We start from the raw sequence: 15,891 nt of genomic DNA on the forward strand, positions 1-15,891 counted from the left end.
TAACAAGCAAATGCAGTGTACTGACAGAGAAGGGGCAAGAAATTACCATGTGTAAAAAGGTGAGCAGAGACAACTAAAATTAAAGAGATGAAAAAATTAAAATTTCCTACAGTACCTAAGCCCCACTCTCTAATCTAAGCACAAGTTAACAGGTGCCTACTGCTGGAGGAATGTAAAGTTGTGGTATATTGAAGATAAAGATATCAATAAGAAAATCCAAATTACTGACAGATTGGCTCAATCTCCACAAGAATGGCCTGAGAAAAAAGATGCTTATCCATTTACAAGTACAAATACTATTTACCTCAATGTCTACCATTCTTTTACACATATAACTGGTCTCAGTCAACAATTAGAAGACACAGAAAAGAAAGGAAAATTTACTGCCAAGAGATGAAAAAAACACCAATAAAACCCAAGAGAAGACTGAGGTGTCAGAACTATCAGAAAAAAAAATTTAAATAACTAGGATTAATATGTTAAAGGATTTAGCAGAAAAAAGTAGACAACATGCCTGCATAAAGAGATGAAGAACTTCAACAGAAATGTGAAAACTAAAGGGACAAATATTAAATTATAGAAATATAAAACATGATTAAAGATTTTTAAAATTCCTCAGATGTGCTCATCATTAAACTAGACACAACTAGGGAAAGGCTCAGAGAACTTGAGGGTAGATTAACAGAAATTTCCAAGTGGAAATGAGCACATTCACACAAAGCAAAACAAAAACAAAACAGATCATCCAAGAACTGTGTGATGATACACGCAATGCAAGTCTCAGGAAAAAAAAGAAAGGAATGAAGGCAGAAGGAAAATCTGAAGTAACAGTCAAAAATCTTTAAAAAATAATGCAAGACATCAACATGAATATGCAAGAATTTCAGAGAATACCAAGCAGAATAAAAGTCCACACCCCTATATTCATTACACTGAAAGTGCTAAAAACCAAAATAAAGCATATCTTGAAGGCAGCCAGAGAAAGGAGACTTCCAAACAAAAAAAACTTGAAAAATTTCATCTCAGCTGACTAACACTGTTATAAGGAAGTTCTTTTGGCAGAAATACGAAATCAAACAAAAATGCAGATCACAAAAATAAATAGAGTGCCAGAAATGGTAAAAAATGAAGGTCGATTTAATGCTTTTAAAAGAAAACTGTATGAACATATTCAGACTGTAAAAAAATAAAAAAGCGAAAAAGATAACTGTGTAAAGCAAATATAATTTATTATGGAGTCTGTAACTATATAAAAGTAAAATGTATAACAATAACAAAAAGGATAGGTTAAAGAAACTCTAAAGACTTGGTTTACAAAATTCTTAAATTATACACAAAATGATTTAATACTATTTGAAGGTAGAGTGCAGTAACTTGAAGATATTACAATTTATGAATATTTGCATCCCCTCAAAATTCTTATGTTGAAACCTAATTCCCAATGTGATGTTTGGAGGAGAGGCCTTTAAGGTGATTAGGTTACGAAGGGTGTCCTCATGAATGGATTAGTGTTCATAAAAGAGGCTCAGAGAGTTTATTGCTCCATTCTACCATGTAAGGTTATAATGAGAACACGATCATCTATGAGCCAGGATACAGGCCATCACCAGAATCTGCTGGCAGCTTGATTTTAGAATTCCCAGCCTCCAGAATTACGAGAAATAAATGTTTGTTGTTTGTAAGCCACTCACTCTGTGTTTTCGGTTTTCTTTCCATTGTTGTTATAGGCTTGAATGAACTAAGATGTGTATAGTAAACCCTAGAGTAATCACTAAAAAAAATTTAGAAAAGGGGATAATAGGGCCGGGCTTGGTGGCTCAAGCCTGTAATCCCAGCACTTTGGGAGGCCGAGGCGGGTGGAACATAACTGCTCCTTTTACATTAGACACACTCTTCCGTCTGGCAATTTTTTTCCTTTCCCTATTTACATCACCTATCCAGCACCTGCAGCACTTAGGTTAGGTTTACACTCAATGATACTGACCGGTGAATCAGTGGGCTTTCTAAGCCACATATTCAAATTTTGGCCATTTCTCCTCCCTAGCCACCAAGTGTTTCCATAATCACACAGGCTTTATCAAAATTTTCTAGCCTTTCCTCACGCTAAATCTTGACAAAGAGTCTATAGCACCGTAAAGCCAGAAAGCACAGCTTAAATAGACCCACTGCTACTTGCTTAGAATGATGCTGTGATTCATGTTTAATTCAAGTTTTATTAGGTATATCCTCCACTGAAACATTCTGTTAGGGTAGACTCCTATTCAAAATACACTGTTAACAATCACTTCTCATACTGAGTTAGCCAGCTAAGGGGAATGTATCCTGGCAAATTAAATTTAATAAATATTTATATAGTTTTTGCAAAATTATGCATCTTTCTAATGGTTAAGAACATGAGCACTGGAAAAAAATCTCCTAGTCTGGTACCAAATCCTGACTCTACCTCAGATTCTCCAGCTGAGAAATTCTAGAAAGTTGCTTAACTTCTCTAAGGCTTTGTTTTCTTACCTTTAATATTTGGACAATAATAGTATCTACTTCATAAGGCTATTGTGTGGCCTTATGAAAGAGACAATATGGCACCTAGTATAGTGCCTGGCAGAATGAAAATAATTAAACAGTTATCATTTTGAGTATCTGAGTACAGAAGTAAAAACTAATGAAACAAGATTTCTGAATTTTAAAAAATCTCTAAGTTCTATAATATTATTAATAAAGTTCTATAATACTATTGATAATACAAGAGATTGATTCTATAGGGAGATGAAAAATAACACGAGTTGAAATAACAGGGCATTATCAACTGAAAAAAAAAAAGGCAAAAGAGACAAAGTCCAAGGAGAAATAAGAGAAAAACAAAAGCGAGAAGGAAACAAATGTGCTTACTAACAGGGACAGTTAGTAGGCTGGAATGGCCAGAAGTATACGAAAGGTACAAAAAATAGAGCTAAAAAGGTAGACTGGGACCAAGATTCATGCTTTCATTCAAACTGTATTTACTGAAGCTTGCTAAATGGAAGCACTGTTTGCTAAGGTATGGAAGAGAAAGAGATACAAAAACCTCAATGAGGCACAATCCCTTCCCTTACAAGGCAACCAGGCACAGCACATCCTTGGTGCACAGTAAATCAGCAAATGTCTCTAATAAATTCAGTCAAATGAAAAAGGCAAAAGTGTTGAAGCAGGAAGGGCTAAGAGAAACTAAAGAGTAACTACCATCTGATGGTAGACCTAAAGCCCTAACACTCCCTTCCTCTACATGTATACACACACCTGACATGGCACACGACTGCATAATTCTTATGTAAGAATACGAACATAACACGTGCAGACAGAAGAAAGTAGGTTGAGCCAGGCGCGGTGGCCCACATCTATAATCCCAGCACTTTGGGAGGCAGAGGCAGGAGGATCACTTGAGGCCAAGACCAGCCCAGGCAACATAGCAAAACCCTAAAAATTAGCCAGGTAGGCGTGGTGGCACGCACCTGTAGTCCTAGCTACTCAGGAGGATAAGTCAGGAGGACCACTTGAGCCCAGGAGTTTGAGGCTGCAGTGAGCTAGGATCGTACCACTGAACTCCAGCCAGGCTGACAGAGTGAGCAAGACTGTATCTAAAAAAAATAAAACTTAAAATAAAAATTTAAAAAAGAGAAAGTGGAATTATTTGTTGTATAACATAAATTAGCTAGGTACCTCAAAAGTCTCCTTAAAGAAGTAGTTGATTCCAGGCTTGGGCAAGGAAGATACACGATAGCCCTGGAACACCTTATTTTGCCAAAAAGAAAGAAAGTGCTAAGCAAGGAAAAGTATGAGCCAACCTATAAGAGCTCCCAACGGCCAAAGTTGCAACAATTTGAATGACAACAATAGCATAAAGAATAAATATCTATGAGTGCATACTATTATAAATAAATGATTGAATAAGTGGATAAAAGAAACTAAAGGAACTCAGCTATTCAGAAGAGTATCAATTAATAAATGTCAAAGGAATTAAGGAAAAGAGAAAATCACCACTAGAAAACAGTAATAATTAGCCAAGTGCAGTGGTTCACGCCTATAATTGCAGCACTTTGGGAGGCCGAGGTGGGAGGATCACCTCATGTCAGGAGTTCCAGATCAGCCTGGCCAACATGATGAAACCCCATCTCTACTAAAAATATAAGAATTAGCTGGGTGTGGTGGTGGGCACCTGTAATCCCAGCTACTCGGGGCACTGAGGCAGGAGAATTGCTTGAACCCAGGAGACGGAGGCTGCAGTGAGCCGACATGGTACCCCTGTACCCCAGCCTGGGCGACAGAGTGAGACTGTCTCAAAAAAAGAAAAAAGAGAGAAAACAGTAATAATTGCTACAATTATGACCTACCAACGAATGCTAAAATTAATGGACAAAAGTTTAAGAAGAAATAAAGTACACTAAGTCTTCATTTAGCACATTTCCAAGAATCTAACAGGATTCTTGGAAACTGTGACATTAAGTCAAATTACAGCATGTCTTCAAATAATATCATTTTGTTATAATGTTGTTAAGAAAAAAAAACGGTCTCACTTTATGTAGTTTTGCTTAAAGTCACAGTTTCCAAGAACCTATCGAAGTTGAGGACTTACTATATTTGCATAGGCTCAAAGTATCCTCCCAAAACATATTATCATTTACAAAGTGATAAATAACTTTATAATGAAGAAACCTGGCAGATATCCCCTTAACCAAAGAATCATAGGTAACATTCCCATTAATACATACTTGCATTATCTATCCCCTGATATGTTATGCACAAAAGGCCATGTCGTATCTGTATTATTCTTCCCAAAAACATATTACCTCATTTTAATCATAAGAAAACATCTAATCATGAGCAACTTATGTTGCCCAGACTGGTCTCAAACTCTTGTTCTAAAGCAATCCTCTTGTCTTCACCTCACAAAGTACTCGGATTCAATTTCTTAGTTTTGATAATTGTACTATGGTTATATAAGATGCTAACATTAGAAGAAGCTGATGAAGTATATATGGGAACCTTCTGTATGGCTTTTGCAACTCTTGTGAAAATCTGAAATTCTTTCAAGATAAAGATTTTTCAAAAAGTCTTGGCCAAGCACAATGTCTCACACCTGTAATGCCAAAACTATGTCAGGCCAAGGCAGGAGGATCGCCTGAAGCCAGAAGTTCAAAACCAGCAGGGGCAACAGAGCAAGACCCTATCTCTACAGAAAATTTAAAAATTAGTTGACCATGGTGGCGTGCTCAGGCACTCGAGCTTGGGCAAGAGAACAAGACTTTGTCTCTAATTTAAAAAAAAAAAGAAAAAAAACTTGATTGAGAAAGTCAGTACTAGCTGCAATACTATGTTGTTTTTCACTTTAGTCTCACTGCCAACTCACCTGAACTGCAGGTATGGTTTCCAGTGAATGCTACATTATCTCTGCTCTTACATTATGCTGTCAGTTCTACAACATAATCAAGCTCTAACACACTAATAATCTATCAAAAATAAAGTTATTCACCTAAGCTAAAAACTTTTTTTTTACATCCTAAAAACCCCTAGAGATTAAAATGTCATATTGTTAATATGAGCCTTTATAAAGCTTTATTTTCAGAAGTCAATATTATCATTGCTTACTTCATAAAAGTAATAATTTAAATAAAATCCTTACCTTCCAACCACTGCCAGCCTCTCTATAATATGGGAAGTTATCACAAATCCACTGATAAATTTCACTTAAAGTCATTTTCTTTTTGGGTGAGCTATTAATTGCAAATGTAATGAGGCTGGCATAACTGTATGGAGGTTTCCCATCTTTGTGCTGTTGGACTTCTTCCTGGTCCAGAGTTGTATTTGGGTCAAGGAGTGCATTCTTCTTAGAAATTCCTGTTCCGTGTGCATTTTGTGTAGCATCAGATTTTTGGATGGCTGCTCTCATGGTGAGCTGTGGTAACCAGTCCATAGATGTTAGGCTGCTCTCCAGTTCAGATGTCATCCTGAAGGTAAATAGACTCCTTAGTCAATATCAAGGAAAGAACCCCTGCTTCTCAAAATATCCAATATTCACAAATCTAGGAGTTCCAAAGTGAGGGAAAGTCTGAGTTACATCTGGAGGAAAAAGATTGAGTATGTTAATGAGCAAACCAAATATTTAAGGGATCACATTTCCAATCTCTTTTCTTAATTTTTTCCTCACCAAAACATTACAAACTTCGTTTTAAAATTGTTTAAAATACAGAACAATACATACCAAAAAAGTGATTCTGATGCCAATCTTTCTAAAAATCGCTGTTTCTTTAAGAAAGCAACAGGCTCTAGGTGTGAAAGGCCCAGCTGCAACCCAACTCTTTTACTCACCACCAGCACAAGCCCTTAAAAGCTTAAAATGTACCTCTGGCATTTCCTTTACATAAATTTTAGGACAGTCATAAAAAAAGTAAGGTGGAGGCAAGAGGTCAGAGAAGTAACTAGGAAACTGGCACAGGAATGTGCATGAAGGCAAGAAGGCAGAGTTTATGCAGGTAGGAGGTAGGAAGAATAAAGCAGAGTATATAAGAATTAGCAAGGAGACAAGTTAACTGGGGGAGATTGACTGAAAAAAGGAATGCAAAGTCAAGGACACTGAGGAGTGAGAGAAAAAGGAAATAGCAGTACCAGGAAGTTACTTCTGTAAAAAAAAAAAAAAAAAAAAGTCAAGAGACGGGTTTACAAAAACTAAAGATGTGGGAGTATAGAATATAAGGCATTAAATTACATAAATGGTCAGCAAGAAAAGCAGCATTAAAAACTCAAAGACAGGCTTGGGCAAACATCCACTGATTTGAATTCTACAGTGTATTTCTCCCAAGGCTGAAAAATTCAGACCGTTACCACTAAATCTGCCAGGTTAACACATATTCTAGAAAAGGGAGAAAGCTGCTCTAAGAACTGAAGGTAAGACCACAGAAACAAGGCTTGACACTTCACATTGGAATTGTTAACTTCAGCAGAGGATATAAGCCCTCTATTACTGGGTCAAAGAAGTAGAAATAAAGACTGACAATAAAGTAGAGAAGAATGAAAAAGACTTCTAAGTGATAACAAAATAAGGGGAAAAAAGACAACAAAATAAAAAAGCTTAAAGGTCTCTTTTGACTTAAAGTCAAAAGAAAAAATTTGTAACTATGAAAATACCATATAGGCCCTTCATTCCAAATGGCTCCAGGCAAAAAAAGCAACCTTGAGTATTATGTGTAGGATCTGAACAACTTGGAGGCAACAAAGAATTAATAAAGAACAGGGGCTTTGGGATGAGGAAGACCTGGAGTCTAAATACTGATTCTAACAATTACCAGCTGTAGAACTGTAAAGATGTTAATGACCTCTACCTCCCGGCTTTCTCATCTGTAAAATGTAACAATAGTACCTATGGTTAAAATATTACTTTGAAAATTAAATGCGATAAAACATGTGCAAAAGAAATATTCAGTAAGTGTTGGTTAATAGTATTAGTCTAGGAGTATCTTGGGAGGCCACTAATACACCATTAGGCAAACCAGATTAAGCAAGAGCAATTATAAATCAGACAGCCATGAGGATTCTACCTGCACTGCCAATAAATTGAGTTCTCTTGAGTTTCAGATACGCTGATCGACAATTTTACCTTACTCATTTTTCTCAAATTCCCTCCATCTCTATTGTACACATTCCTCTGAACCTGAACTTTAAATTCATCTCTATAGCACCTTCAGAGATCTTTAAAAAAAAAAAAAAAAAACTTACTATCCTCCTCTACAATCTCAACTAAAAACCCCTGTTTCCAGCAAGAAGATATAAGGACTTGTAGAATAAGAAGATAAGATAATTTAGAGATCACACAATGTCAGAATAGTAGAGAAAGTACTCTAGACATCAGAGACTAATCCTTCAGTGATAAAAAACTGAAGTTAAGGTTCATCCAATTTCACACAGTTAGTTAGCAGTAATATGAAAATGACAGCCCAGATCTCCTGTTCCCAATCTGGTAGTTTTGCTAACCAGACGTCATCTATAAAATGAGAATGATAATTTAAACAGTACCCACCTCACTGACATGAAGTTTTCAGAACAGTGTCAGGCAAGTAATACTTATGTCAACTACCGGTAGTGGTAAGAAGAGTGGTTGCTTCCATCATTATTCACATTTCATTCAATAAGGATTGGCTATTTTATACAATGCTGTCATCCAATTTACCTCAGTCAAGTCTCCATGGAGTAGAGCTTTATTTTGTTCACATTTCCAAAGCAGCCAGTTACACGCATTTTCATATAAAAGTATATTACAAATTGGAATATAATTGTTATTGCAGGTGCTCCCTACTGAGAACCATCTTTGCCTTCTGCTCCCTGCCAGTAATAAGACACTGTGAGAATCTCAGTAATATAGATATTTACTATGTGTTATATTTAACAAGAATGCATAAATTATACATGTGTAAAGAGCTATGTTTGTGTATAAAATAAAAATACACACAAAGGAAGTGTGGTAAAATTCCTGTCTTCCAGGAACTTATAATCCAATAAAGGTCAGACACAACAGAGAACTGAATAAAAGTACACAGCTGAGCTCTGGGTGCTGTGAAGTTTCAGGAAAAGGAGAAAACAATATGGACTGAAGCCTTGAGGGTAAAGAAAGAACTTCAGCTAAGTCTTCAGCTAAGTTAAGATTTAAATAGACTGGAAAGAAAAAGGACCCTAGTCTCCAAAGCCATCATGTGTAAAAATTATTCCACTGTGCTTATAATTCATCAGTTCTGCAAAAGCAAATTTTAAGTACACTATAAAAAGTCTCAAATTTAAACTCTAAAAAAGTGGGGCTTCTGTTCTGTTTGCAATTTCTTAAATTTTATATACAGCATTCTTAGTAATGAAGCAAAAAGTGCCTCCATTGTTGGTACTTAGGCTGGTGGCCATTGTGGTTCTCCATTAAGCGTGGAGAACCCAAAAGATGACCATTAGATTTGGCCAATCACCAGTAACTTTAGAAACAACCTTATTAGGCTGGGTGCAGTGTCTCACACCTATAATCCCAGCACTTTGGGAGGCCAAGGTGGACAGATCACTTGAGGTCAGGAGTTTGAGACCAGTCTGCCCAACATGGTGAAACCCTGTCTCTACTAAAAACACAAAAGTTAGCTCGGTGTGGTGTCAGATGCCTGTAATCCCAGTTATTCATGAGGCTGATGCAGAAGAATCACTTGAACCCAGGAGATGAAGGTTGCAGTGAGCCAAGGTCACACCACTGCACTCCAGCCTGGACGACAGAGCAAGACTCTGTCTCAAAAAAAAAAAAGAAACAAACTTATTAGTGGAATGGTGATGACAGAAGTCCACTTGTATAAGAGAACAGATGGTGGTAAATTTAAAAACAGTATGGGAGGCTCTAAGGAATCTGGTTATGGAAATCTGGTTAAGAAATGTCAGGCCCTCATTACTTCACCTCATTCCAAAAGCTTCCTAGCTGGCTTCCTACACTCTGATGTCTCAACCACCCCTCCCTGTTAATAATATCCAGTCCATGCACACACTCCAAGAGAAATGTATCAACACTACTTTCATGTCATTATGCCTAGACACTTTCAATGGCTCCCTAACTCCTACTATACTAAATCTAAATTCCTCATTTTCAACTACTTTAGCTTTTACTGATTTTTTATTAAGCCTTCTCTTAATTCCTAGAGCAATTATAACCTCAGTTTGGCAACTGACATGTTGTTTCACATGCACAGTGAATCATATGCTTAAGCCTTCTACCCTCACCTCTTCTCCCCCGACCACTATGGACAGTGACCATACATTAGTACTTCTGATGCTACCTAATACCACGCCAGGTACAAGTTATCTGAAAAATAACACAGTACTTGGATAAGGAATAAACGCCTTCTTTTCTGGAATGCCCTTTACTTACCCGTCTGCCAGGCTGGCTTCTACTTCTTCAAGACCAAACATCTCCCCCTAAAGAAAGCCTGGTTAATCCTCTCTTTCCATCCTCCATCTCCTAAGCTAAAGGAGCTATTATTCCTAAAGCAAAGTATAAATACCTCTATCATAAAATTTACATGAAACTGTGATTATCTTTATCTACCTCTCTCCCACAGGACTCTGATCTCCTTGAAAGAAGAAACTTCCATGATCGAAATAGTAACTGTCCAATGAAGGTATGGGTGTGCTCCTCCTCAAACAAGTGAGACTGTAACAAGCTCAAAAGTTAAAAGAAAGAGGTGACAGAGAGTACTAAGTAGCAGAAGGTAAGGGTACTTATAGGTTTGCAGTCCTTGACAAGACAGAAAAAAGTATGACTCAGAGCACAGATTGACATGCAGCATTACACAGGAAGAGAAACCATTCTACTGGAATAACAGAGAAAAACGAGAATATGGAAGTAAAGATGAAAAGCACATACTGTTACTTGTGGGAGAAAGCAAGGCATGGAGAATAATTTACGTCTGAAGTTCTTAAATATACGATGGTAACTGCTGCTTAAAAGAAGTTCCTCTTTTGGTAGAGTCACAGAGAAAAAATAAAAAATAAAGAAGTTTCATTAAGGGTTTTTTTCTTCATAAAATTAAAGGATAAGGAGCATCAGGCTATAACAACTCCAAACTAAGTCATATCACTGGAGTTTTAATCCCACTTTATGAAACACAGACACTCGTATGATCCCATATATGATTTTCGCTACTTTAGTACACTGCATGGCCTCCCTCTGCAACTTTCCTAATTCCCAAAGTGTAGCAAAGACTGACTCCAAAAGTTCTTCAAGTTTCAACGGTACCAAAAAGGGGGGCAAATGGGTAGAGATCCTGTTGGCTGCCTAAATGTAGGTAAGAGAAAAACACCAAAGAAAATAAAAAGAATAAGAATAATGACTGTGTTGTGACCCAAATGACCCAAATATTACTGAATTCTCCCACTTCATTCCTGGCATGTGGCGTTTCATCTTAAGACCCATGACACACAAAAAACTGAGCAATTTAGAGCTCAGGAGAAATTTTTCTAATTACCACAGGACTGATTCTTGAATTATTCTGATCTCATGAATCTTTTAGGGTCAATATGTGCTATCACTCCTATTACAGTGTTTCAGCACTAAAGGCAACCAGAAGCAGGGGCTATGCCTATTGCCACTTAATATTTGTTCTTACCTTTTACCTTAGGAATAAATCCCAGTTTTATTCAGGATGGCATTGCACCTTTTGCCCTGCCTGCTCTCTGGAATGTGGACATAATTAATTATTGCTCTAGCAGTCATCTTGGATCATAAGATGACCTTGAAAATAGAAGCCAGATATTGAGCATACGGAAACAGAGAGAAAAAGTCTGGATCCCTGATTTTTTCTGTGAAGTAGTCTGTGAAGCTGCCATCCCAGCGGCAGACTAACTACCATACAGACTTTTAATGTGTTTAACTACTATAAAAGAGTCTCTATGAGCAGATGAATATAGTTTCTAACACAGAGAATTTAGGACACGGCAGTGTGGTGGTACAAGTAACATAACCTAAAATGTTTTAGGACACTCTTACAAAGGCGTTAACGAGTTAATAAATTCCGATACAGAAGGTTGGAAAGCTGATGACAAAGAATTTGGTCAAACTGTTATCTGTAGAATTTGAAAAGCAAGCCATATGCCAACTGAGACTAGTGCAAAAAGAGAAGCAGGAAAAATTTAGAATGTTGGCATGTGTTGGCTCTTTCTCATCATTTAAATTGAAGTTCTAAAAGAGAAATAAACTGATTAGAGTTACAAGCATAGACAGAGAAAATACAGATTTGCTAAGATAGGTACTCCCTGCCCTTGTCCTGCAATTTCAGCTAAGAGTCCTATAACCTGAAGTCTTGCAAGGCTGAAAAAAACATCAAGTGCTTCTGAAGTCCAAACTGAAGTAGCTGAGTGTAGCTACAAAACCACAGCATTAGCAATAGAGAAGACTGATACCTTACCACACAAAGGTAATGTTAAGCTGTTGTCTTTCCAACCAAACTACTGTTTCAAATGACCTCACCAAAGCCACCTTTTCCTTAGGAGCTAAAAGAGATAAAACTCGAAGGTGGTCAACTTGGAAGAAGGAAAATATCTTCTTTATTTTCACTAACTTGTGACCGAAATTTAGCAATGCCTTCACCTATGAAAGCAGACAACAAATCACAGGAACATTAATAGTATCAGTAACTCTGCCACCAATAAAAACGAGAAATGCTGCTACATGTGATATCTATGGATCAGCAGTTCTCAAAGTGTAGTCCAGAGACCCTTCAAGTAGTCTGAGGAGTCAAAACTATTCTCATAGTAAGATATTATTTGCCTTTTTCACTCTGATCCTCTCATAAGTGGATAGTAGAGTTTTTCAGATGCTATGTATGCGTGATATCACAACAGATTTAATGCAGAGAGAAAGATGAGAATCCAGCTGTCTTCTATTACGTCACATATTTAAAAGATCTGCAAAAATGTAAAGTAATGCCAATTTTCTCACTAAATTTTGTTTTGGAACATACGATTACTTTTCATAAAACTTGTTATCTATGTTACCAAAGGGTTTTTTAAAGATCCACAATGTAGAACTGAATTCAATTATATTTGTTATATGCTATACACAATGGAGACTTTCGTTTTTATGTGAATATTTTAAATTTTCTTAGTTTTAATTTGTAATACAATAAACATGGACCGATATAACTCACATAAACAAAAGCTCTTTAAGCAATAATTTTTTAAGGGACAAAAAATAAGAAACATTAATCTTCAGTCTTTTGGTCTCTTCTTATATTGAGACATATGTATTAATATAGTATATACAATATTTCTATATGAACTAGTTTCTTAATATACATATTTACGTATGTGTGTGTGTTTTTTGGTTTTTTTTTTTGAGACAGAGTTTCACTCTTGTTACCCAGGCTGGAGTGCAATGGCATGATCTCGGCTCACCGCAACCTCCGCCTCCTTGGTTCAGACAATTCTCCTGCCTCAGCCTCCTGAGTAGCTGGGATTACAGGCACGTGCCACCATGCCCAGCTAATTTTTTGTATTTTTTTTTTAGTAGAGATGGGGTTTCCCATGTTGACCAGGATGGTCTCGATCTCTTGATCTTGTGATCCACCCGTCTCGGCCTCCCAAAGTGCTGGGATTACAGGCTTGAGCCAATAACAGAGTAAGAACTTTGAAGTAACTCTGATACCTAGGCTTAAATTCTTACTCTTCCACTTACTAACTATGCATCCTTGAAGAAGTCAAATAAACCTCTAAGCCTCAAGAAGTGCTCTGAAGAATAAATGACAAAATACATGTGGAATATTTAGTACACAGGGAATAACTGGCACACAATAGGCATTCAATAAATGAAAAATATAATCCATTTTGTTAGAAACACTTTTTAAAAGACAAGCTTGCTTATTTTCCCTTTGACAAAAGTCTCCATAGTGTACAACATATAAAAATACAATTGAATTCAGTTCTATATTGTGGATTTAAAAAAAAAAATCTTCCCTGGTCAGGCACATAATGTCAGGCTTTGTATGAAGGGTACAATACCCAAAGTGGCCAAAAACTAATCTCTGAATTACCTGTAAGTCTTCTCAGATAAGCAATCTGACACAAGCTATTTAACAATATAAAATATCTGAAATAATAAATATTATAGACCTTCCATACTGCTCATCATGATTACTTGAGTTGGAGTTGTTTTTAGAGGATCATAAATGGATTCTATCTACCTTTAGATTTCTTGTTTTAATTTCAAGCGCACTAAATGTTCAAAGTAGAATTAGACTGAGTCTCTTACCCAAAACCACTTTAATTTTTATAAGAAATGGACCAAAAATAAGGGGTAAGTAGAGAAAGAAAGCTGAGTAAAAATACTCTCAACTAGAATTAAAATGTCAGAAAACAGTAAATAACTACATTCCCTTAAGCACACGGTGGCAGATGGGAAGTTCCATCAAGAAAAGGCTGTGATGTTTTAAGGAAGAAGTTGCTATGCTAGAGGAGAAGAAAAAGACAGAAGGAGAAGACAGAGGAGAAGAAAATCTATGTTAAAGTTCACTCAACTCTGAACTTTAAAACAACAGTCATCAAAGAAGAGAAAAATTAGAGAACTACACCAGTCAATTCATTGAAGGAATTTATATCCATTGAAGGAGTTCAAAAAAAAAAAAAATAAGTAGAAATAAGCTAAGTTAGAATCCCTTAAGGCTATGGATCTCACCGTGAGTCAAGTGACTGTTACCTACTACTAGTTAAAATCCAAACAAACATACCTTCTGTTCTAACAACGTGTCAGTCATTATCCACTTACATAAAACACCAACAATGATTATCATTACAATTCCATGATATGAAAAGGAGTGAAAAAGTGTGAAGATAACTGACTTACATGGAAATCCCAGCACTATTTGGGATGCTCACCAATAATCCACCTGTAAAAATGCTGCAGCTTAAACTTACTAGACTCTAGGAATCTCTCTGCCTAAAGTCTTTCTTATTCTTTCTTATTCTATCATATCTTCTTTATCTAGTATACTGGCTCCTTTTTTAAGATCCTACACTTTTTGTTTCTATTTTTTATTTCTTGCCATCACTTTACAACATTGGGTCTTCAACTTTGTGGTCTTTAACATAGACTTTACCTTTTTCTTCTTACCAAGTACAGCAACTTCTTCCTTAAAACATCACAATCTTTACTTGATGGAACTACTCATCCCCTCCCATGTGCTCAAGGAAGCCACAGTTATTTACTATCTTTTAAATTTTTATTTGGTAATTTGCAAATATAATACCCTAATTTTCAACCTTCCACTAAGCAGATAGGGGATCTCAGGCTTTCTCAATTTCAAAAGCATGAAGGATTTAGACTGTCATATTTCAAGGTTTACTGTAAAATCTAATGACCAAGTTTTGGAGAAAGGACAGACATAGATCAATAGAACAGAGTCCAAGTAAAGTCATTTGATTTTTGACAAAAGCACCAGACAAGTCAGTGGGGAAAGGAAAGACTTTTCAAAAAATTATGTTAACACAAGTGATTGTCTGCATAGGAGAAAAATTAACAATGAGCCTTCCATCATAGCATATATAAAAATCTGAAAAATAAACAAACCTAGATATAGAAGCTAAATCTATAAAACTTATAGAAGAAATCATAAGAGAAAATCTTTGTAACACCTGGTTAGGCAAATATTTCTTAGATATGACATTTAAAAATTGCAATTCATAAAACTGATAAATTGGACTTTATCAAAATTTAAAACTTTTGTTCTTCAAAGACAGTGTCAGGAGAATGAAAAGGCAAGTCACAGACTGGCAGAAAACATTTGCAAAGCATGTATCTTCAAAACGACTTGTGAGCCCTACAAATTACAGGGCTCACATCTGTAATCCCAGCATTTTGGGAGGCCAAGGCAGGAGGATCACTTGAGGCCAGGGGCTTAAGACCAGCCTGGGCAACATCACAAGAACTGATCTCTTTTAAAAAAAAAGATTAAGGGGATTCAATCAAGGCAGGAAGATCACAAGAGCCCAGGAGTTCGAGACTACAGTGAGCTATGATCATGCCACTGTACTCTAGCCTGGGCAACACAGCAAGATCCACCTCACCGGGGGAAGCGGGTACGGACCAACAGGACTTGTATCAAGAAAATATAAAGAACTCTCGAAACTCAATGAGATGAGAAAACCCATTTTTTTTTTTAAAAGGGCAAAAGATGTGAACAGGTATTTCAACAAATAAAATATAGCAAAGATTCAGAGAAGCCAAGGGTGGGAGCCAGGAGGACAGGAGTAGGCTCAGGATCCTGAGGCAGGGTGTGGGGATTGTTGCAGGAGTGGAGCCAGGGAATGGGACCTGAAGAGGCAGGTGTAAGGCCAGGGAACAGGACCCTAATGAGGGGGGTA

General features: G+C 36.7%; 1 protein-coding gene across 11 annotated transcripts in view; it reads right to left on the minus strand.

Annotated features, from left to right (window-relative positions):
• FOXJ3 (forkhead box J3) overlaps positions 1-15,891 on the minus strand; it is a 182,372-nt gene that overhangs the window by 119,602 nt on the left and 46,879 nt on the right. For 7 of the 11 annotated variants that reach the window (XM_035251061.3, XM_035251057.3, XM_035251058.3 and 4 more), the window contains one exon: positions 5,654-5,978. In XM_035251061.3, the coding sequence (XP_035106952.2) occupies positions 5,654-5,978 (325 nt within the window). Of the gene's footprint in view, positions 1-5,653; positions 6,091-15,891 lie in introns of all 11 variants that reach the window. The other 4 variants (XM_078331412.1, XM_078331410.1, XM_078331411.1 and 1 more) reach the window with 1 other exon arrangement.

The sequence above is a fragment of the Callithrix jacchus genome, chromosome 7, assembly GCF_049354715.1.
Source record: "Callithrix jacchus isolate 240 chromosome 7, calJac240_pri, whole genome shotgun sequence".
NCBI classification, from domain to species: domain Eukaryota; kingdom Metazoa; phylum Chordata; class Mammalia; order Primates; family Cebidae; genus Callithrix; species Callithrix jacchus.